This window comes from Pleurodeles waltl, chromosome 5 (genome assembly GCF_031143425.1).
Source record: "Pleurodeles waltl isolate 20211129_DDA chromosome 5, aPleWal1.hap1.20221129, whole genome shotgun sequence".
In the NCBI taxonomy this organism is placed as follows: Eukaryota; Metazoa; Chordata; class Amphibia; order Caudata; family Salamandridae; genus Pleurodeles; species Pleurodeles waltl.
Window position 1 is genome coordinate 108,955,710 of NC_090444.1, and position 25,403 is coordinate 108,981,112.

Consider the following 25,403-nt stretch of genomic DNA (forward strand, 5'->3'; position numbering starts at 1 on the left):
TCCCCTACCATAAGGTCTGATTTGAAAACTCAACCAACTGGGACAGCCTTTCTTTATACTCTCTTGGGAACGATCAAGAATTTCCTACACACAGGAACAGTAGCCAGCAGACACTCACTCTCACTCTTAGTACACTGTTCCTGTGCTCCTGTTATAGACTTTTTCCCCCAAATTATTCTTAGTGAAGTTTACGTAATCATGTAATTTTGGTAATTTCACATCACAAGAGTAATGTGTAATTACTGAAATGACTCTGACTACTCTGGCACAATTAAAATTTCTCCCAGGCCTCACCTTCAGGCAATACTAGAATTAACCCAAAAACAAGCATTATCCTCTGTAATTATAAAATATATCAAAATGCAAGAAAGCCCCAGAAAAGAAACATGATCAAATGGCTAAGAAATCTAATAAGAAATGTTATACAAAAATTAAAGTCTCATCAGCAATATCTTTGGCTTGATTGAAATGAGCTCAGAAATGTTCTATATAAAGGTTGGGCCACAATGAGCTATGAACAATGACTTCTAGAAGATTAAATGTGGGGCAATGTGAGAAAATTATAATATAATTATCTCCAAAGACATTGAGTGAATTCAATTGCGCCAACTGGTTTACCCATAGGTATCATTATAACTCACTCAAGACTCAAAAGCTTTTAGTACTATGGCTCCGAATGGCCAACCAGTGGATCTATTTAGACGTAACTCACAAGATTGGTCTACAGCTTTGATCCCACTATGTGAAAGCGCATTTTGTAGTGCAAGATTCACCTGCTCTAGAAGGACAGTGTAATTCAAACTATACTATAGGAGGGATCTTACACATGCCAAACCATCTGTTACCTTATATCCCTACCAGATGAAGAAGTGAAATGGTTGAACAAAAATTAAAACAAATATTTATGGGCTGCGAAAAAGGAAAAACAACAACTTCACTTTTTTGCATTTCCGGGGAAAAACTTCTCTATTCTCAATAAAATTATACCTTTGTGTTTATTAACTTCTAAAGACTTTTAGAAAAATGTCTTCAACTTAAGCATCTGCATCCAGGAATATTCTGTTACATTTACCAACATTGACAGCAACATAATATGGTTTGGATTACTATGGATTTTTAGGGCATTGAAGCACCTCTACTAAAGTTCATCATTCAGCTCATCTCCAAAACCTTGGCGAACACCACCGCCTGATCCGCGCTGCTAAAAAGACCTTTTTCACCGACAGACTGGACAAAAACAGCCACAACAGCAAAGAACTCTTCAGCATCGTCAAGGAGTTCTCCAACCCCAACGCCAACGCCGTCACGCCCTCACAGGATTTGTGCGAATCCCTCGCCACTTTCTTCCATCGCAAGATCAGCGACCTCCACAACAGCTTCGGACACCAGACCCAACATAACACCACCGAACCCGCACCCCGGCCATTACCCTCAACAACTGGACCCACATCAACACTGAAGAAACCAAATCCATCATGAACTCTATCCACTCCGGCGCCCCTTCGGACCCCTGCCCTCACTTCATCTTTAACAAAGCCGACGACATCATCGCCCCGCACCTCCAGACCGTCATCAACTCTTCTTTTTCTTCTGCTACCTTCCCCGAATGCTGGAAACACGCCGAAGTCAACGCCCTACTAAAGAAACCTACGGCTGACCTGAGCGACCTGAAAAACTTCCTCCCCATCTCTCTTCTGCCTTTCCCAGCCAAGGTAATAGAGAAGAACGTCAACAAACAGCTGACCACCTTCCTGGAAAACAACAACCTGCTCGACCCTTCACAAACCGGATTCTGAACCAACCACAGCACGGAAACCGCCCTCATCTCAGTCACTGACGACATCAGAACCCTGATGGACAACGGTGAAACAGTCGCCCTCATTCTCCTAGACCTCTCGGCTGTCTTCGACACCGTCTGTCACTGCACCCTAATCACCCGCCTCCGCTCCACCGGGATCCAAGGCCAGGCCCTGGACTGGATCGCCTCCTTCCTCTCAAACCGTTCCCAAAGAGTTTACCTCCCTCCGTTTCGCTCAGACCCCACCGAGATCATCTGCGGCGTACCTCAAGGCTCATCGCTCAGCCCGACACTCTTCAATGTCTACATGAGCCCCCTCGCCAACATCGTTCGCAAGCACGACATCATCATCACCTCCTACGCCGACGACACCCAACTTATACTCTCCCTCACCAAGGACCCCGCCAGCGCCAAGACCAACCTACAAGAGGGTATGAAGGACGTTGCAGATTGGATGAGGCTCAGCCGCCTAAAGCTGAACTCTGAAAAAACGGAAGTCCTCATCCTCAGCAACACCCCGTCTGCCTGGGACGACTCCTGGTGGCCCACGGCCCTCGGCACCGCACCGACCCCTACAGACCACGCCCGCAACCTCGGCTTCATCTTGGACCCTCTTCTCACCATGACCAAGCAAGTCAACGCCGTGTCCTCCGCCTGCTTCCTCACCCTGCGCATGCTCCGCAAGATCTTCCGCTGGATCCCCGCCGACACTAGAAAAACCTTGACCCACGCCCTCGTCACGAGCCGCCTGGACTACGGCAACACCCTCTACGCCGGGACCACAGCCAAACTCCAAAATCGCCTGCAACGCATTCAAAACGCATCGGCACGCCTCATCCTCGACGTACCCCGCAACAGCCACATCTCCGCACACCTGAGACACCTGCATTGGCTCTCAGTCAGCAAAAGGATCACCTTTCGACTTCTCACCCACGCACACAAAGCCCTCCACAACAAGGGACCGGAATACCTCAACCGACGCCTCAGCTTCTACGTCCCCACCCGCCTCCTCCGTTCCTCTGGTCTCGCACTCGCTGCCGTCCCTCGCATCCACCGCTCCACGGCGGGTGGGAGATCTTTCTCCTTCCTGGCGGGCAAGACCTGGAACTCCCTCCCCACCAGCCTCAGGAATACCCAGGACCACTCCGCTTTCCGGAGACTCCTAAAAACCTGGCTATTCGAGCAGCAGTAACCCCCCCCTTTCCCCTAGCGCCTTGAGACCCGCACGGGTGAGTAGCGCGCTTTATAAATGTTAATGATTTGATTTGATTTGATTTGATTTGGTGACGCTCATCCGGGCATTTATCTTCCAATATCAATTGTTTTTCAATAGCTTGAATTGAAACACAAGCTAGTGAAAAACAAAAACAAAAAATTATGGAACTGAGAGAGTTATTTTGTTTGTGTTCCTGTTTGGTCCCACTGAGATTTCCTCGACACACCTGAAAAGGAACATTGCACATCAGAATGACTTCCTTAACTAATGTGGAAGTTCTGATGTATATTAACTGATGGTCAATATACAGATAGTTCATCGGTCTAAGGTCCTGAAATAGCTAGCTGAGGCACCATTAACATAAACCTTCTGCTTCACCCACATGTAAATAGGGTGGGCCAACTACTGGTCTGGTGGATCGGGCATCCACCAACCTCTAAATGACCCCCTAATTCTAGCTATATATAGGGAAAGAGTGGTTTCAATCAAGGTGTAACCGATACGTTTCAAATGAACTGTAAGCTCATATAGAGCATAGATTGTCCCTGTAGAAAATCTCCAGATGAAGAGTTAGATCAATTTTCTTCCATTCAGAGTTGAATCTTTCCTCTTTATTAAAGGGGGTGATGTATCCTAAGGACTGTCTGATGAGCTCTCCAATTCGGGAGCGCTTAGGAGCATAATGGAACTTTGTTTGAGATACATCTTATTTGTAGACTCTATAATGAGAACATTGAATCACATGTCAAATAATCTCTTTGCCTCCTGAACTGTTGGAGACAAGAACATTATTTTGAATAAAATACCATCTGTAATTGAGTGGGACAGTTGTTCAATAGCAAAAGCAACGCGGTCTCATGCGTTTAGACAGATGGGTAGGTTGTTAGAATAGGTCTTCCACACATAAAATGACCAATTTAAATAATGCAGGATCTGCATGACTAACTTTCTTTGTAACTTTCGGACTAGAGTTCCCAACCAGGGCCCTGGTGGTTCTATTTTAATTGGTTAGAAGTGCATGTTTTATGGCAGAATTGGCATCTCTTTTTGTGATTATTAACTTACATATTGTAAGTCAATTTTAACCTTCCTGGCAAGCTCAGCTAAAGAATTGTGATGTTGTTACATTTGGGCCTCTAACTGCTCCCTACATAAATATAAGCTCTTTAACACTGTACAAGATTCTAGATGCAGGTGATAATAGCTTTTTAATTCTACACATGGCTTGAATTAGCAAAACATGGATAATGAAATCCAAGTTTTTCCAAACCCGGGACCCCAAAATATTTCTTCACCTAGGCTCCCATAATCATTCATAAAACACTAGGATTAGTATCTGCAGAATACTGTAGAGAGTGATAGATTAATGCCTTTTGGATATAGTGGAGTATGATGGGTTAGTGACCTAGGGAAATGTGATGCGATGCAGTGTTTCATTTACTGCATTAAACTCTCTTGATTTCGTTACAATATATCAATAGCTTCATGTATCCAATAACAACTGCATGGTGGTGGAATGGCATCTCTAGCTTGCATGTAGCATGGGGGTTTAGTGTCACTGGAGTGTTGTGCAGTATGTGCAGTAGTTCAGGTGTCCTGGGATGCAGTGTAGTATGGTGGGTGAAAAGTGCAGCTGATTGAAGATCATAGAAAGGCCATCATGATGTGTTACTAACACAAGCCTGAAGAGCAAAATGCTGACTTTTAGTGTTGATAGGATCCTGAGGAATGCGGTGGAATAAGCCATCCAGGTCCTTGTCAATGGTGGTGGGCTAGAGCTACAAAACTGCAGCATTGCATGCTGAGCTCTCTGTCCAAAGGTGACGTGCACCATACTGGGTAGCTTTCATTTAAAGGCAATGCAATGGTGTAATATCATTAAGAAACAGTGCAATGTAGTGTGCTGGTTTAGTGTCCCTATAATACAGTGCACTTTGAATTGTAATTTAACCTTAAATACAATGCATGCTGCTGGTTTAGTGTCCTTATCTTCCAGTGCAGCATGACAGGTTAGTGTCTCTCACATGAGTTGCAGTGTAATGGGTACTTGTCATTAGTATGCAGTGACTGTTATTGATTAGTGCCCATATGGAGCAGTGTGAATGCTAGGTGTCTCTAAATGGCTGGGCAGAGTTGGGCATTGATTTCTCTAGATTGCACTATGGTTGATTAGGTTTCCTACGGTCCTTTGAAATGCGGTGAGTTGGCATCTCAAGAATGCAATGTATTGGGAGAAATTGGGACCCTAGTCTGCAGTGCAAAATGAGTAACCCAAGGACGCAGTGTCATAAGTTATAGTCCCTCAGATGTAGTGCAGTGCGGTTGGTGTATGCATTATATTGTCAGCTTAGTAAGTAAGTGCACCAAGCATACATGCAGTATGTCCTTTACACTTTAGGGTAGTCTTCCCCTAAACTTTTTTCCTCGCCCCTCCTAATTTTGCTGAATTTGTTTTTGTTGGCCTTAGGACTCTGTGCACTTCAACACTGCTGAGCAGTGCTAAAGTGCTTGTGGTCTCTACCTTAAACATAGTAGAATCGGCTTACACTCAGCTGACACATTTAATTTACGTGTATGCCCCTAATAAAATGGTACTAAGTGGGACCGCAGCACTGTCTGTGCCACCCACTTAAGCAGCGCTTTTAAACATGTCTTAATCCTGCTATTGCAGCTTGTGTGTGCAGTTTTAGCCTGCTCATTCGACCAGGCAAAATAAACTTTTTGCCAGGCCAAACCCTTTTTAATACATTTATGTCTCTCCTAGGGTAAGCCCTACACAGCTCAGAAAGCAAGGCGCAGTGTATTTAAATGTTGGCCATGTACCTTTAAGTTTTACATGTCCAAGTAGTGAAATGCTCCTTATTTATTTTAGGTTTAGGCAAGGCCTTCCTGTTCCTTAGGATAACATTGGGTTACCATATCACATTTACTATGTGATAACTTTCAATTGGGATTAAGTAGGAGAGTCGAATTTGCTGTCCAAAGAATTGCAATTTAAAACCCTCCTTAATCATAAAGTTGGATTTTAAGTCATTTCTGAAAATAGCAGTTATAGAATGTTGGTATATTTTTGTCCCTAACACTTGGTGCCTGAAGCTTGCATCCTGGGTCACATGACTAGGTGTAGCTGGCTGATGGTCTTTTTGTACTGCTCATAGGCAGTGCGACAAGGCAGGAATAGGTGTTGGTAGGGTCGGCCATCTCTGTCAGGATGAGGGGGAGGAGCTGTCACCTACCACACTGCACATCACAGTGGCTCTGCCTGAGCACACTCACAAAGGGGTTCAAACTAGCATTTTTTGCTCCTACACAAGCTGGGACCAGGACAGGGAGGCAGGAAATTCCAGACACCTCTGTAGAGGGAAACTCCAGATGCTTCTCCCACTTCAAATCTGAAACCAGGAATAAATATTGGGCCCTTATACCAAACTCTTCAGTACCCATCTGGACCTGTGGAAGACTCAAAGTCAGCCTTTACTATGCTGCTCTGCTGAAGGAAGGACTGCTCTTCAGGTTCCCTGCTGTCCTGAAGCCCTGTTGCCTGAGTGAGAAGGACTGAACCAGCAGCTTGAAACCAGGACCTCCAGAGTGACTTCAAGGTCTAGTTGGCAGGCCTTCTAATCAGGTCCTTATGAACAGAAAAGGCTCCAAGCACCTTGAACCCTGCACCTGGACTCTACCTGCTGTAAGTCCTAACCCCCAAGTGGTGCCACCCTAGTTCTGTACCCTTGGAAGTGTGACTGAAGGTGCTCTGCCAGCCCAGCTTTGGTCCCCATTGGAACTGACATGAATCAATATGAAGCCCTGCAAAGCCTTGCATCACAGCTACCAGCCTCATCAGAATCGATGCTGAGCATCGCAAAGCCCCAAAAAAAAACTCGCCGCACAGCTGCCAGCTTCATGAGACCCTACCAGAGCAACAAAGCCCCACCAAGCTTTCCCTCACAGCTCACCATAACTGATGCTGAGTGAGCAAAGTGATGCAAAGACTCCCTGCACAATCCATCTAAACCAACGCCGAACAACCTAAAGCCTTACAAAGCAACGCTGTGAAGACCTCGCACCAAGGCCATAAGGTTCTTTGTTTAGAGGGTCTAACTTGGTCCCTGTATTCAGCTCATGCTCCATTATGTCAGCCTAAAGTTGGTACTTTGTCCCAGTTCAGTGCAACCAGATAATCACAGTTGGTGCTTTGTGCTTTTAATTTCTACGTAAAACTGTAAACAGCATATCTCTGGTTCCACTAAATGGATGTTTGTCTTTTTGGTGTCATATAATTTATGAAATTGTACTATATTTTTTTTAATTGCCCTGGGATTTTTCTTGTGTAGCGTTTTCAAGCAGTTGCTGTTTGAAGTGCCGCATAAATACATTTTTACATTGCCTCTAAATTAAGCCTTAATTCCTTTGTGTCAAGCTACCAGAGGATTAAGCGCACGTTAATTTGGGATTTGTTTGTGTTTCAGCCTGGCAATATCTGTGGCTGCTGCTTGATTAGGGTTTTATACCCCTCAACCAAGAACCCAATTTTCTGCATTGGTGTTCATGGTGAGATTCAGTACTTACGTAACATTAAAATCCTAGATAAATAATTTGATACTGTTAGAAATGGGGTCTTTGGTTGACAGTCAGGTTACCCCCTGTTCAAGCAAGGACCCTCACTCTAGTCCGGGTAAAAGAGAATCACCCTCGGCTAACCCCTGCTTACCCCCTTCGTAGCTTGGCAGAGCAGCAGGCTTAACTTCAGAGTGCTAGGTGTAAAGTATTTGTACCAACACACACAGTTACTTAATGAAAACACTACAAAATGACACAACACCAGTTTAGAAAAATAGGAAATATTTATCTAAACAAAACAAGACCAAAACAACAAAAATCCGACATACACAAGTCAAGTCATGAATTTTTAAAGATTGAACTAAAAAATAGCGCTTAGAAAAACAAAATGCTTCGATGAGGTGTTAACACGGCGTCGTGACGGAGTCGTTCTGAACAAGCCGACACCAGAGTCGCGTAGACCCCCATGTACAGTACCTTTGGTGAAGAGTGAAAACAAGTCGATGCGCAAAGTCGGGGATCGCAGCGTCTGTGCGAAACGTTAAATCTGCGCACTTCGAGCGGCGACGGTCACGACGTGGTGCTGCGACTTCCACGGAGTCGCGGACTTCAGCGGGGCTGTAGCGGCGTCGGACCTGCGAAGGTCGTCGCGTTCCAGCGAAGATCACGGAGTCGGTTGCAGGCGGCGTCACCGCATTCAGCAGCGGCGTCGGTTCGAAGTCGTCCGAGGTCGATTTCCTTGAATTTTCACCAGCTTTCCTTTCAAGGGCCCAGGGACTGGATAGGGCACCACTTGTCAGATCAGGAGTCTCTCCAGAGACTCCAGGTGCTGGTAGAGAGAAGTCTTTGATGTCCCTGAGACTTCAAACAACAGGAGGCAAGCTCTACATCAAGCCCTTGGAGATTTCTTCACAAGATGGAAGGCACACAAAGTCCAGTCTTTGCCCTTTTACTCTGGCAGAAGAAGCAACTGCAGAATAGCTCCACAAAGCACAGTCACAGGCAGGGCAGCTCTTCAGCTCTCCTCCAGGCAGAGGTTCCTCTTGTTTCCAGAAGGGTTCTAAAGTCTGTGGTTTTGGGTGACCTTCTCATACCCAGTTTCTCCTTTGAAGTAGGCCTACTTCAAAGTAAATTCTCTTTTGAATGTGAAATCCTGCCTTTCCCAGGCCAGGCCCCAGACACTCACCAGGAGGTCGGAGACGGCACTGTGTGAGGACAGGCACAGCCCTTTCAGGTGTGAGTGACCACTCCTCCCCTCCCTCGTAGCACAGATGGCTCATCAGGAAATGCAGACTTCACCCCAGCTCCCTTTGTGTCACTGTCTAGTATGAGGTGCAACCAGCCCAACTGTCAAACTGACCCAGACAGAGAATCCACAAACAGGCAGTGTCACAGACATGGTATAAGCAAGAAAATGCTCACTTCAACAGCAACAGGTCAGAAAAAAATAGGAGGCAGGAGGCAAAAAGATTGGGGATGACCCTGCATAAGCAAAAAAGTCCAACAGATACCAATTTGACTTTCTTTTAAATTCTCATTGTTTGGCTATTTTGTTTCTTCCAAATTCACCCTCTTTCTACTTAACTGTCTGTGCCTGTGACTACATCTGCAAGGATGGGGTTGAGTCTGCCATCCTGGATAACTACACTGTCATTGAGCTCAAAGGGTTTGTGAAGAAGAGGGGACTTACAGCCATGGTGAACACCAATAAACCACAGCTCCAGAAGGCTCTGAGAGACTGGGAAGAAGTTCATCACTCACTGGCAGCAGTACCAGATCAGGTGGGGGAAGATGATGTGGCGGAGAAAGAGGAGAACCTTGTTGCAGGTCATAGAGTGCAGCACATGGGGGAGGGTGATAACTTGAATCCTGGATGGGAACTCTCCCACAGCAAAAAGCAGATTATCCTCCAAAGGTGTGTCCACAGAGGAGCTGGCCGACATGAAGCTGAAAGGGAATTTAGACTATAGTTGGCCAAACTTAAGATAGAGGAAAATAAACTTGCCATGGAGGGTGAAAGAGCTTTGGAGGAAAATGGACTAGCCAGGGAGAAGAGGAAAATGGACCATGATATAAGTCTCATAGAGCTGGACATCAGAGCAAAGCAAGCAGCGTCCAGCAGCAATGGTGGCAGTGATACCACAGTGTCTAATGGGGATAAAAAATCCACATTCCTAAGGACATGGTGCTTAGTTATGTGGTGGCGGATGATATCGACAAGTGGTTCTCGGCCTTTGAGATAGCCCTATGCATGCAGAGGGCCCCAGAAGAGTATTTGGGGGATAGGTAGCCCCCCTGAAGCCATCCCTGTTGCTAGGTTTGGACTCACCCCAGAGAAGTACCAATGAAAATTTAGGGAACAGTCAGAAACTGCTAAACCTTTGTTCAGTGGTTTCCCTTGATTATTCCGATAAGACACTGGGTGGTTGGGTTTAGGGCAGCAGTGAAAGATTTTACTAGGTTGTACAATCTTGTTTTGAAAGACCAACTGCTCAATACATGTTTGCCAAGCTGTGTCATCACCCGGTTGACAGCAAATTCACTGACCCCAGAGAGGTTGCAAAGGAGGAGGACCTCTGGGCCAACAACAGAGTGTCCATAAAGGTATCTGGGGGGATCACCACAATGGTGGACAGGGTCCCTACCAGAAGAAGGAGGGGAAAAATAAAGATAAAAACAAGTATTCTAAAGACCCTTAAAACAGTTCATTGGGACAGGATTCCCAATCTCCACCTAAGCAGAAGAATAATAGGTTCCCTTAACATAAGTCTTCAGAGAAGTTCACACCATAGTGCTATGAGGTCCATCAGATCAGGAACTTCAAGGGTGATGCCAAGTGTACCAAGAGGGGTGTACCATCCCTCCCTGGTGGGCAGATACTAGAACTGGCTTGAGGAGGAGATTGCCTCAGTTAATATGGGGGGTAGTGGAGAAGTTACCCTAGTGTACCTGGGTGACTGAAAGATGATGCCAAGGGCCCACATGCCTAGCAACACTAGAAAGTGCAGGCAGTGGGTCACCATCAATGGGCAGCAATGGAGGCTATGATAGACACAAGAGTCAGAATGACTACTGTTAGGTGTCATCTGGTGTCCACATAGCAGGCAAATCCTAATGTATTCAACCACATTATTGTAGCTGACAACCATGAAAGTCGCTACTAGTAGGCTCTGGTTCCCTTTCAATAGTGGGGGCTGGGGGGGCGTCTTGGGTTCCTTGAGCGTAGGTGTGAATAAATCAATGCCTGTGAATTTTTTGCTCAGTAATGACATGGAACATGCCATCTGGAAAGAGGTGGAGCTCCAGTCCCACCTGAAGGTGTTGGGGTTGCCTGAGAGGGTGTGCCTGACCACACAGTCCCTAACTATCATTAGAGCCTGGGAAAATGGCCCAGGTCACTGCCAAAAAGAGGAAGGGCAAAGGATTTGGAAAACTGGGTCCTGAAACTCCCACTGTCTGGGAGGAGGCTGAGCCAAAGGGTGAAGCCCGGAACCTACAGGGGAGCATTGCCACCCCGGAAAACCTACCTGAACTGACCAATTGAGAGAAGAAGGGCCCACCAGGGAGGAGTTCTGTAGAGTAAAGAAGAAGGGCCCCACTCTAGAGGGCCTAGAGTGGCAGGCCAAGGCCCAGACAGCTGGTGACACCTCTGGTGATCACCTGATTTTCTGGGAGGATGGTCTCTGGTATAGCGAACCTAAGGTTCCTGAGCCTGGTAAAACGCATGTGTTTGTGGTCCCCCGGTTTTAGAGAACCTTTTTACTGGATCTGGCACACATTGTGCCCCTGGCAGGTCATCTAGGGCAAGACAAAAGCTTTAGCAGTCTTGTTACCCAATCTTATTGGCCCCAGATGATGGTGACCTCAGATGGATTCTGCAGGTCATGTCCTACCTGCCGGTTCAGGGGGAAGTCAAGACGGAAGTGCAAGCCTCCCTTGGTTCCCCTTCCAGTTGTTGGCACACCTTTTGAATGGGTGGGCATCAACATTGTTGGGCCTCTGGACCCCAAGACAGCCCTAGGTAACAAGTTCATCCTAGCCTTGTTGGGCCATGCACCAGGTACCCAGAGGCTATACCTCTGAGATCAGTGATTGCACTTGCACTGGCCATGCTTTACCCATGTGAGGCTCCCAAGGAGCTAGTATCTGACTGTGGTACCAACTTCATGTTGGCTTACACAAAATCCATGTGGAAGGAGTGTGGGGTAATCTATAAGTTCTCCACAACCTTCTATCCCCAAATTAATGGGCTAGTTACAAAGTTCAATAAGACCCTAAAAAATTATCATGGGCCTATCAGAGCCCTTGAGGCAGAATTGAGAAGTCCTCCTGCCATGCCTTTATATCCTACAGAGAGGTACTGCACAAGGAGCTTGGCTTTGAACGTCAGTACTGACACCCTGTGAGAGAGAGGACCTCTCAGTCTTGTGATGGACGGCCAGGAGCAAAAGCCCAAGAAGGGCCCTCAGGATGTGGTCAGCTACATACTGGCACTCCATACCCAGATGAAGTGCTCCTGGAAAAAAGCCCAAGAGAATCTACAAGCCATCCAGGAGGTCATGAAATGGTGGTATGACCAGATGACCACTCTGGCTGAGTTTCAGCCTCACCAAAAAGTGTAGGTGATGCAGCCTGTGGAGCCCAAGGACCCTGCAAGACCATTAGAAGAATGCAAAAGGGAGGTCACTTACCTCGTGGACCTCAAGACCCCCAGCAACCCTTTAGGGGATTTACATGTCAATCACCTCCAACCCTATTTTGAGAGATCTGAAGTACCATGTGCCTGGTCATGGATGATCGACTGAAGGAGAGTGTACCTCTTCCAGATCTCCTTTCTTCCAAGAAGCAGGATGGGTCAGTGAAGGGTGTCAGCCTCTCCCCTACCCTAATTCTGGAGCAACAGAGGGACTACCACCAATTGTTGGAGCAGTTTGCCTCTTTTTTCTCCCTTACTCCAAGTCTCACTACATGGTGTATCCATGATATTGATACTGGGGACAGTATACCTTTGAAGACTATAACCTACAGGCTATCTGATAAGGTGAGAGCAAGCATATAGGAGGAAGTTTCCAAAATGCTGACGCGAAGGGTCATTGATCCCTCAAACAGTCCTTTGTCCAGCCCATTGATAATGGTTCCCAAGGCTGACAGTAAGTGCCAGATAGAGCAGGGTTCTGTGGTCTACTTGGGACACCAAATGGGAGGACCCAAACAGGGCACTAAGGTTTTCCCTTTGGCACTTGACACTCAGGATAGTGTAACAGAGTATCCATGGTTTTCTCCGAAAGTTGATATTGGGTGGAAACGCAGAATTCTTAAAAGCATAATCCAGTGCCTTGTAAATCAAATTTCAACTTGCAGTTTCTACTTTTAAAAATAAAAAGTATTAAAATTCACTTTTAACTAAATGCAAAACATAAAACTACATTTATATACAAAGATCAACAGGGCTTTGTTGCCCCTCCTGAACAAAAGACTGTTGAAGGAAGGTATTTCAGGGTTAAAGAATATGAAGCCCCTTCTTGCTGTGTTTTGTAACAGAGATTAAAATGTAAAATCTACTTGCTTTGTTTTTGACAGAGAGTTTACAATGCACAACCACTTTCTACTTTATGTGTCACAAGGTTACACCACGTAAAACACCTTCCTGTAGTACGGATATGAAGTGATGTAGCTACTTCATAGGCTGGTTAGCACAGTCTAATGTAGATAAACATAAAGATCAGCAAAGGAGTATAACAAACACCTCACACTGTAAATTGTGTTTCAATTCCTTTTTCGTTATTACATGAGCTCTGGCAAATAGCTAAATCTTCCCTTAGCCAGATTTACAAAAGGGAAAGACATTTAGGAACAGTGCATGGGTAAAAGCTGAACAAATGAGTCAAGAAGAGAAGAATATTGTGCAAATTCTGTTCTTTTTTAAGTGATACCCTGTTTTTAAGTTTTTTTTTGCTGGACACTCTTTTTGCATAACTCTGTGCTCTTTACCCCTGACCACCAAGTGTAAAGTGCCGTACTCCTCCTTTCAGCATAGTAAAATTGGTATACTCCTGATTGCCGTATTTCACTTACCTAAAAGACCCTAGTATATGGTATCAGCATGTAACAAGAGTCTGTGAGCTAAATGTCAGAAGTGGATTGCAGCACCCAGTGTGCAATCCTCTAAAGTGACAATGTAAACATGACTGCAGGCCTGTCACCAGTAGCCTCACTGTGCAGGTTTTAACTGCAAATTCGACCTGTCAAAATACTCTCGTTTGAGAGGTCTGAACCCTCTTTTAAATACTTATTTCATCCCTAAGTAGGCCCTATTACCCCTAAAGGCAAGGTGCATTGCATTTAAAAGTAGGGCATGTAAAATTATACTGCTAAACATGTTCTTACAGGAAAAATGCCCTCAAAGCTATTTTCACATTAGCAGGTTTGGCATTTCCATTGGAAAAACATTTGAATGCAATAGTAAATACTAATCCTTTCATCTCAGGAACATTATCACCTAGAAAAATAATATTTTCCAATAGTTGTTAAAAATCCAATTTATTGGTGAATCTAGATTTTTTCTAAATACTATGGGAAGGATCATTTGAAAAGTTACCTTCACCCTGCCTAAAGCCCCTGGAAGCTAAATCTACATTTTTGTTCACCCACTTGGGCAGCCAGTAATTTGCATTTGAATATACATGAATGAGTTGTGAACTTGGTCCAAGGAGTAAAACAAAAAGTTGACCTGAATTGGCAGAGAGCACCCCCTCTGAACCTTAGTGATATATGCAAGGGGGCTGGCAGGATCCTTTTTGACATTAAAGTTCCAAGTCCTGTTTGAATGTTAGATCCTACTTGACAGGTCTGCAGGGGCTTTTCATATGACATTTGGGGAGCACCTGAAAGGAGGAAAAAAAGGATGCCAAAACAATTTGTGTGTATCTACACTCTGGCTGCATAAAGTTCACCTTTGTTATACTAGACTTCTGTATCTGAGGTTATTGTGGATGTGGAGACTGCATCACAGTGGATTGTCAGAGTTAGATGTGATAAATCACTGAGATAGTAGCCTCACACCCCAACACACGCACACAGTCCTATCCCTCAATGCATACGTTTAGAGTGGCCAAATACTTCAGCCATCTTGAAAATTCCATAAACGGATAGGGTTAGATTCGCGAACCTTCACATCATTGGTTAGGGAATTCCCAAGGGTCATTCCTACCGGCTACATGGTGCCAGGCATAAATATGGCATCTCTACACACTCATTTCAGAACACACCTGGACCTGTGCAAGATCAGAAGACGACTGATCCTGCTGTCTGAGCCCTCAGGATGTCTACAATACTAGGCCTTCTCTCCCTCTTGTACCCAGGACAAAGAAGTGGACTCCAAGGGTCATAATTCTGATCCCCTGTTAAAACTACAGGGACACAATTAGCTTCAAGAGGCCTTTTACTGTAAGTGCCCAGCTGAGGAGTGGAAGCTGGACCAGGACTGGGGCTTCCTGTTGGCCTTTGCTTGCCACCCTGCGAGTCTCTAAGTATCTTGCAGGAGGCTCTAAAGGGTCTTTAGAAGTGTACTTATGTAGTGGGTTGGTACTTAAAGGACTAAAGTCAGAAAGTAATATTTTTGACCAGGACTAATCTGGTTGATGTATCTGCCCCATGCTCCATCGCAGTCAGTGTCAAATTGTGCCTTAGTCCTCTTCTTCCACAACCATTGTCAACCACTGCCAGTTTATGCTTCTTGACTATATTTCTTTAACTCTAAAAAATCGTATCTCTGGTTCCCCTTATTGGATTTTGTCACTGTGATATATTTTTTCAAATTTGCTTTGAGATTTTTGATTGTTTATCATTTCAACTTTATTACAGTTTTACTACTGAATAAATATTTACAACTTTGCCTCTAGGTTAGGCCTTTCTGCTGTGTGCCATAGGGGTCAGGCGCAGGCTAGTTTTGTGACTTTAATGGTTCAACCTGACAAGGATTGTGACGATTACTTGAGGTGGGTGCTTATCCTTCTCAACAATTAGCCCAATTTCTAATATCTATCAAAAAAGAAAAAATCTGGAGATTTGAGGACCACCCCTGCAACAAAAAACATATTTGTGAGTAATATTTTTCTAACTTATATTTTCAATCAGAATGAAGTTTGAACAATTATTTCCTCACAAACAACTATCAACCTAAAAGTAGAATTTAAGATACGTTGTAAATTTAGCTTAGTTATTGAATCAATGTTCAACAAACAATTAAATTTATTCACATGCTAAAATGAATGCGCTAACAGATAATAATGACAATGAGCATAACTTTAATTCATTTCTTTTTGCTTCTTTATATAAAACCGCTCCCTTCAAAAAATGGCATCCAAACAAATGTCTAGTCCCTAGTTCTTCAACAACCACAGAAAGGAAGAGAATTTAAGACTGCTAGAAAGAACGTTTCTGCATGTTAAACAACCCCTTTTGCAAACGTGTATAAATTAAGCCAATGCATAAGTACAACCACTGGGTCAAGATAACAAAAAGAACTTAATATGCCAAATAATACTAACATCAAAAATACATCCCAAGAACTTTTAAGCTGTGTAGTACAATTGAGTAACTCCAATTCATTAAAAAACAGTATCTTCCTAGCCAGAAAGTCATTGATACATTATCCTCTCATTTTCATAATAAAGTTAATGACATTAGAAAAAATCTCACAGCTACTGCTCCAGAGATAGTCGATAGCAGCAACGAGTTGGAGCCAACCCCCCAAAAAAAAAAAATCCAAACCACTTTTTCATTAATACTGGATGATGACTGCAAAAAATTATGCCAACGAACAAGTCTCCTGTTCCCCTTTATATAACTGTCCCGCAGTCAAATTGAAATCACTTAGCTCCATGACTGTTCTGTACATCAAGCAGATTGTTAAGTCTTCACTTGATGCAGGAAAAGTCCTGTTAGCATTTTACCTAGTCATCACATGTCCCCTAGTGAAATAGCACAATTTAAATCCAGAAGACCCAGCAAATTATGGGCCATTTTCATTGTTACCAAATTCTAGTGAAACTACGGGAGAAGCTATTCACTTCATTATCACAATTATTCACAGAAGAAAATAGTACTGTGGTGCTGGAAATGACCCTTTCTGCAGGGTTATCCCCAAATGTTTTGCCTTCCTTCTCATATGTTTCTGACGCTCTTTTTGTTGGCTTTAGGAGTCTGGGCACGTTACCAGTGCTAACCAGTGCTGGAGTGCATGTGTTCTCTCCCCTAAAACATGGTATGATTGGCTTACACCTGTTTGGCATATTTAATTTACCTGCCCATCCTTTGTAAAGTGGTGTACCATGTACCAAAGGCCTTGAAATTAAATGCTACTAGTGGGCATGCAGCGCTGATTGCGCTACCCACAGAAGTAGCCTTTCAAACCTGCCTCAGGCTTGCCACTGAAGTGCCTGTGTGCACAGTTTACTGCGACCTTGACTTCGCATTTCAAAATACTTGCCAAGGCCTAAACTCCCCTTTTATTACACCAAATTCACTCCTAGAATAGTGCCTATGGGCAGGGTGATGTGTAAGTAGTAGGCAGGACACGTAATCTTCTGTTTTGTATTTTCGAGTAGTGACAAACAGTCTATTTAATTTTTCAATACTGTGAGGGCTGCTCCTCTCATAAATTAGCAGTGGAAATTCCCTTATATACTTTTAAGTGGTAATTTCTGATCAGAAAGGTGCAGCGTTGGCATGTTTGGTATATTTGGAATGGTAGTTTGAACTCTGCTCACTGGTGTAGTTGGATTTTACATTACTACTTTAGAAATGTCACTTTAGAAAGTGGGCATTTCTCTGTGCTTATAACTCTAAGGGCTTTGCAGCCTGACTCCAATCTATGTCTAGGGCTGAGTGACAGTTACACTTTGTGCATATTTTCCATTTCCAAGCAGTTACAGCATAGTAAGGGCTGGTGCATTCATCTGCATACTGATTGTCTCCCAAGGCTGGGAGAGGGAAAAGTTGTTCACACCTTACGTGTCAATAGGATGTGTGCTGCCCTCACACAAAGGGCTGATTTACCCCTACTAATGCCTCGAGCCAGGGCTGGGTTGAAAGGGATTTGTGTTACAATTGAAAGGGTTCCTTGGAAGTCACCCTCAACATCAAAGACACTTATGAGTATAAGTACAGGCGATCTGACCGTATGATTTTAGAGCACGTTTTAAACTAGGACGGAACCTATGCCAGAAGGACTGCTGCACTGCTCAAAGGACTCATCTGGACTGCTCATCTGCTGTTGCCCTGCAACCTGCTACTTGCTGTGTGGCCTAAAGGACTCACTGGTTTGCTTTCCTGCTTGTTGCCCTTTTGCCAGCTGTTCCCTGACTTTGGTTTCACTAGGCACTGCTGGGCTGCCAGGAGGAACCGTCATATAGCTTTCTTGCCTCACTGTGCTGGTCTGCATGCCCCTTTGTGCCCCTCAAGTGTCCCCAAGGACCCCAGCACGTGGGGAGTGCTGTTTCCTGCTCCTTGGCTTCTTCTGCAATTTGCACATGATGAGCGCTACATGTTACACTTCCTCATGGTCGGCGCATGAGGAGTGCTGTGCCCTCCCCTGAACACCAACTTGTGGGGAATGCTTTCCTGTTTCCAGCACATGAGGAGCGCTGTGCCCACTCCTGAACACCAGTTTGTGATACATGCCCTTACACAGGCCTCAATGAACTGATGATGCTGCGCGATACTTTGACAAGAGCCCCTGAGCACTGGGAGAGGTGGAGTGCAGCCCCTCCTCCAGCATATGCGGCTGGGGCTGCATGTCCCGAGTCCATCAGCTGTATTTCTCTCTGGCCGAGATACCTTATTGCTGGGCGCGCATCCCACCCAAAGAGGATCTCTCCAGTGGCCGCTCCTTTCCACAGCCTGGGGGGAATTCCTTCACTGGGGGCCGGCCCCGGCAGTTTCATCTCTACAGCAGCTGTGCTTCATGGTCACAGACTGCTGCTCCAAGCCTGGAATCGGCCTGTGGGACCTTAAAGGGTCTCAGCACTCTGGCCTGCAGTGTGTGTGGTCCCCTGCCCCCCTCATTAGACTGTCCCTGGGGGCACTGGCATTTGCAGATGATGGTCTTGCAGTCTAAGTCCTCAATGGAGGCCTGTGCTCGAGATTGGATCATTAGGTAACACTTTACTGTATTACATGTAATAGGCACGTGGCTATCCCTGCAGACTATGACTCTTTATGAAACTACCATATAGCAGCTAGTAGGAGGCACAAGGTCACCTCCCATCCCATTCAGAAACTACTGTAAGCCCACTAATATGGGCCCAGGTGTTCCTGTACTGATGGTACCTATTGTGAGCCATGTGTTTTGTGACCACTATCTGCTGCATTACCTGAGAAGCATTTCTGACATATGTTATGGTGGTCATATACTCAGAATGACACAGTGGTTTATGTATTTACTGCTACTTCATATACTCCCTGTATTCTCTGGTATTATGATGTAGGTCACTGTTGATTCTTGTACTACCCATAATAATGATTACTATTTCAGTAATTGTATGCTGTGCACGGTATTTATGATTCATGCAATTTTGGTCTTGTGATACATATATAATATAGAAGCCTATTTTTATATAATCCAGTGTGGGGTCTCTTGTGGTGTATTTGTTGTGTCACTCGGGTGTATTGCACATTGCCTAAGGGATAAGCCTGACAGATCTGTGCCAAGCTACCAGGGGATGAGCACAGGTTATCTTTGGTGTGTAACTTACTTGCCCTGACTAGAGTGGTGGATTCTGACAACCATAAACCCCATTTCCAACACGTGGACAATAACCAAGTTGATTACAGGCCAGAATTATGTAGTCACTTCAGTCATTGATAAATTAAGAATAATAATTAAGAATAATGGCAGACAATGGAGCTTGTAGGGTGTGTGTATCAGATACTCTTAGACCCCTCTCCTACGTTCAGCACTATTGATCACCATACAATAATTTAACAATTACTACAGGCCAACATTGTCGGCATCATCCTTAAGTGGTTGCCATCATTTATCTCTGAACAATTCCAACCAAGCCATTTTTCATCCACGCCATTACCTCTGCCTTGGGTGCCCCCCAGGCAGCTGCTCTTTCCCACCTCATTTTCAATTCATTCATTCAGCCACTGCCCAGGCTTTGAAAGCAGTTTGATGTGATAACATACATACACGCTAGTGGCACTCAGATTTTATTCAACCTCAGGCGCAATCCTGATCATCCAGCCACTAGAATCACTGGAAACAGTGAAAACGTGGAAGAAACAAAAGTTTCCTTAGATTAAACCGTAGCCACATCTGGAATTCTTCCAATCAACAGTTAGTGTGCCAGTGGGATCCTTGACTTTGGCTCTCAGGAGTGTGGGGTGTCTCACTTCAGTCAGAATAGTAAGGAACCTCAGCTTCTTATTAGGCACTGAGCTCGATGTGTACAAACAAATCAATCAAGTTGCAAAGACATCCCTCAACCATCTCCGTGCTCTGAGCAGAAGTTTGGCTTCCTCACTTTCTCTCATAGAGTGCGAGTAGCTAGAGCTTTTGTCCATCCGCAACTGGATTATGGTGCAAAAAAAGTATTCATCATTTACAGAACATCCAAAATATCTTAGTGAGAAGCATCTTCCACTCCGAAAAGTTTGACTTTGCTTCCAACTGCATGGGTCAGCTACCTCGGCTATCCACCCATAAAAGTATCATTTTCGAATCAGCCTGTATTTCTCATGAGTGCTCTGAGGAAGCTGCGTCAAAATATCTTGTGGGATATTTCAAGAAATATATTTCCACCCAGAAAAGTGAGACCACAAAACGAGCAGGGACGTAATGCAGTCCCCTGCAGGACAGGGGCGCCTCAGCCCTCCAGTGACCCCCCGAACCCTTGAAGTGGGGGTGGAGAGGGAGGGGCGGGGCATTCAGCCCAAACCCAATGCCTATTTGTGAGATTGTGAGATTTGGGGGAATTGGGGGTCCTTCTCCTGCTACAGGGGAGCCCCATCTTTTTGCTTTCAGTACTGAAAACACGGCTTTATTTTTCAGTCCTTCGTGAAAAATACTCTAAGGCAGGAAAAAGCTTTCCATGATCAAGAAGCCCTGACCAGGAGATCCCTATCACCCGAACTGCAAGTTGAACACTCTGGGGCATATTTATACTCCGTTTGCGCCAGAATTGCATTGTTTTTTTTGACGCAATTCCGACGCAAAACTAACTCCATATTTATACTTTGGCGTTAGACGCGTCTAGCGCCAAAGTCCATGGAGTTTGCGTCATTTTTTAGCGTGGACACCTACTTTGCGTTAATGAGATGCAAGGTAGGCGTTCACGTCTAAAAAATTGACTCCGAGGCATGTGCGCCGTATTTACACTCCCGGGCAAAATTCACGCCCGGGAGTGGGCGGGTCAAAAAAAATGACGTACGGCCGCTTTTGTGCCGTTTTTTAGCGCCTGGAAAAGGCAGGCGTTAAGGGACCTGTGGGCTCTGAAGGAGCCCAGAGGTGCCCTCCCATGCCCCCAGGGACACCCCCTGTCACCCTTGCCCACCCCAGGAGGACACCCAAGGCTGGAGGGACCCATCTCAGGGACATTAAGGTAAGTTCAGGTAAGTCATTTTTTTGTTTATTTTTTTGTGGCATAGGGGGGCCTGATTTGTGCCCCCCTACATGCCACTATGCCCAATGACCATGCCCAGGGGACAGAAGTCCCCTGGGCATGGCCATTGGGCAAGGGGGCATGACTCCTGTCTTTGCTAAGACAGGAGTCATTTCTATGGGGGTTGGGAGTCGAAAAAAATGGCGCAAATCGGGTTGAGGCGAAAAATTTGCCTCAACCTGACTTGCCCCATTTTTTGACGCCCAAGCCCCATATCCCCCTACGCCGGCGCTGCCTGGTGTACGTCGTTTTTTTCCACGCACACCAGGCAGCGCCGGCGGCTAACGCCGGCTAACGTCATTGATTAAATACGGCGCCCGCCTGGCGCTTCAGAATGGCGTTAGCCGGCGCTAATTTTTTTGACGCAAAACTGCGTTAGCGCAGTTTTGCGTCAAAAAGTATAAATATGGCCCTCTGTGTTCAAATTTCGCTAAACTCCGAAAACATGTTTTTCTAAATCCTAAATTTCTAATAGCTCAATGCCAGCTTATCCTAACCTTCCCACAGCACATAGAGCTGCAACTAGAGTAAATATTGTGCTACAAAAATAGCCTGAAAAAAATCAAATAAATAAAAAAAATTCAACATGAAAGTGTTATGGTTAAATATTAGCTGAATGCTTTAACATGCTGCCTGCAATGCTTTGGTAAGACGCAAATAACATCGATCTAATATGCACCTTCCAAATCACACACAAAAATTACACCTGTGGATATATTTGCTCTGCTTTTGGCGAATAGCCACAAGGGAGACTTTTAAAGTTTCATCACTGTCAGTTAGATAGAATGGCGGATAGCGCCCAGACGCGTCACCTGCAGAGCTATACTCCTAATTGCACCAGAAGTGCTTACTGGCAGCAGACATTTAGTCACTTGTCCACTCCTGGCATATTTGAGCCTGGGGAATACCTGTCTCGTGTCTGATTCGAACAGAGGCAGTTTAACAGTAGGAATGAGAAATCAGAGCGCGTTCTTTTCAAAGCGGTTAGAGGGCCAACGCGGCCTCGAATTCAAAGCACATTAGATTTTCACTTTGTTCTCTTGTGTGCAGCTTTACTGTCGGATTAGCTATTTGCTGTCCATTGATTTTCTCACTAAATCATTCGCTTTCTTCACCTCGAGATTTATATAGTACCAACCATCTTCGAAGGGCATCTCTGCTGGGCATATTCCAGTAACAATGATTACTCTGGGTCTAACATGCACCTAGAATTTAAAAACTGCATCATAATTTAAAAACATTTTCATCTCATTGATCCAGGTTGATTACAGCCACATCCAAATTTCAGGGCTCTTTCTGCTGGATATCAGAAGTTTGTAATTTATTTTGAATGCTTTGATCATATTCACGGAAATGTTTCAGAGCCTTTTAAAAGCAAAACAACTATTTTTCCTCCGGGCTGCTGGTGAATTAATTCACATTCCTGAAAAATGTACCTGCATAAAACTGATTGGAGAGTGATCTAGTGGCAACATTATCAAATGTGAATCAAGGCGCTAAGATGCTACATCCCACCTCCTACCAAATTGTGTTTTACTGGGCAAATCGTTGTATTTTCCTGCGCTTCATTTAATTTATCAACGAAAAACGAGGGAGCTTAAAAACAGAAAAAACATTACTGCGCATTTCTATTTTGAAATAATTGACGTGGATATTACAGTGCCCTGTGACTTATCCACGAAGCTCTCCAGCACAGCAGGATTCCCGTGATATGTGGACGCGTGGTTGCCTCTTTATAAAAAGGGGTGTCGAGGCCTCATTGGCACTAATAGAACTTTATTTATCAGCCCTGAATTACTAGCTGATTCGTCAGGAAGCAGAAATGTAGGCAACACCAGGGCAGAGTAAGGAACCCGTATCATTGCCCGTGTGCATGTGATGTGTTCCTTGTTTGGGGCGGCCTCCCTGAGGATGCTGCATGTTTCTTGTGTTTGGTCTGTGCATTTTTGTGCAGCGGCTCCTTTAAGTGGGTGAGAGTGGATGTACGTGCACGTGCTCAGATGTGTGCCTGGAAGTATATGCACGTGTGTGTGTGGATATGTATGTGTGCATGCTTCTGTGTGCGTGTGTGCGTGTTTATCCATGTGTGTGCATGTTTGTGCGCATGAATGCAGTTTCCATTCATGTGCTTGTGTGTGAACGTGAACGTGCATTGTGTGTGTGTAGGGGGGGCAGGTAGACGATCTTGACTCATTACGTCTGCAGTTCTTCATTACGTCAACATTTCTCTTTAAATAAGAACATTATAAAAGAGTTTTTAAAGTAACAAAGGGGGTCATTCAGAGTTATCAGGGACGGGTATTTTCTGAGTTTTTCACCCAGTTCATGCATCGCTGTAAAACATAAGGAACAGCTCAAACAGAACGTGTGTCTGTGTTTTACACGCCATTCCTGCTTTTCGCTATTAAGCACGTCCAGTCTCCACAAGGCATGACCGAGACCAAACCGAGAGTGCGGGTTGTCTCCAGCTGTGAGCTTATGAAAGTGTTAAATAAGCACAAAAACTCTATGTCTGTTTCAGCTTCTTCGAAAGGGTTTTATTTACCTGGATATCCTGCTTGCAAGTCTCCTTCCTGTAGCAGCAGTGCCTTTTCGAGGCAATTTGTTGCATTCTGGCAACTTCCCATGCCACCTTGTGAAGAGCAGTAAGGCAGATGCTTACAGTCGCCTTACTAGAGAACCGGCCTGTGTCTAGAAATCAATGCCTTCTCCGACTTGGCCTTTAGGTGTCATAACTTAAGACGTACATTTAGAAATAGTTTACAAGTTATGTACCAGTGCCTTGCACATCTGTGACCCTGCGAGGCGAAAGTTTTCACAGCTTCACAGGGAAAGAACCAAAGGACAACAACCTTAGCCTATTCAGAACTTTTCTTAATTCTCAAACATACCCACGTTTCTTGCCATATATCTCTCACAAAACCCCATCTGCTTCTCAACAGTACAGAGAAAAACCGAAAATAGAATTTCCCGAGAGTTGCTATTGCCATCCAACAGTCCTTAATATTTGTGGGCCAACTGACTCTTGCCAGAACCGTCCTTACCATGGTGTTTGCTTCTCGGGGTGCGAGGGAGAGCTGGTGGGTGTTCCTTCCCTGCCTTCTGAAGTCTGGAGACACCAACCACACCACTGCCAAGAAGGGCAAAGAGGCCGGGGACAGGCTGTTCTGAACTTTTAACCACTGCCTCGGAAGGGATGAGTCAGCGCGCACGTCACGCGACCCCTGTGACCACTGCGCTTACAATCAGTCAGCAATGTGTCAGTTTCATTAAGGTGGGTAATGTGTAACAACTCATCGACCTACTCAAGCGTGGCCCGCTGGTCCCGGGGAGCCGGCTCCCAGCTCATCCTTGTTTACCAAGTGCTGAATCCAAAACAATGTGCATCTCAGTGGATTTCACCTGGGCATCGTCTCTTTAAAATCATATTGTTTTAACTGCACATCTACATATGCAAATATAAAGATTACCGTATAAATCAGTGTTATTGGGGACACCAGATGAGTGGTTTCTCTTTCCTTCTACAAACTACCGTCATCCTCAACTTTAGTCCTATTTGTTCAAATGAGGTGATGCAGGACTGCAGCTCCCATAATGCACTAGTTAAATGAATTCTCAGCAGAAAACCACTGTATCCCATATATTTAATGCTGTCGAGTTATCTTATTTGGAGTCCAGTAGCCTCTTTCCTACTCCCTCCTCGAGTGTCGTGGGCATACCATAACCTAACAACATGAAGACATGTTTTCTTCACTTGGGAAAAAAGCTATGCGGGATCATTAACAGTCAATGCTTTCTCTGTATCAAAGCTGCTCAATGGTTAAGTCACAGATTTTAAACAAGCATTGGCAAAGCCAGTCTTGGGACACACTGGTTTTGCCAGTGCTTTTTGGTGATGCTGAACAGCAACAGTGAAAAACAGTGCTTTTTGCCGATGTTTAGTATCAGCAAAAAAAAAAAAAAAGGTGCAATGACACGGCCACTGTTACCAGTCATATTATTCCGTAGCTGTATGCTTGCATGGTAATGCATGTGCCCACCTAAAGAATGACTTGGGCGCTATATTTTTTAATGACCAATCTAAGATGGCACGCACCAATTAGATCTGATATTTTAATAAAATCTCTTATGTGGATGGTTGGCAGCAATTTTCTGCCTGAGTCTC

At 44.8% G+C, this 25,403-nt stretch overlaps 1 protein-coding gene across 1 annotated transcript in view; it reads right to left on the reverse strand.

The window, feature by feature from the left end:
• Nucleotides 1-24,427, reverse strand: part of LOC138295433 (L-gulonolactone oxidase-like) — a 605,777-nt gene extending 581,350 nt beyond the window's left edge. The window contains exon 1 of the mRNA XM_069233730.1: nucleotides 24,283-24,427. Coding sequence (XP_069089831.1) covers nucleotides 24,283-24,285 — 3 coding nt within the window. The 5' untranslated portion in view covers nucleotides 24,286-24,427. The remainder of the gene's footprint in view (nucleotides 1-24,282) is intronic.
• Nucleotides 24,428-25,403: the final 976 nt, after the last annotated feature.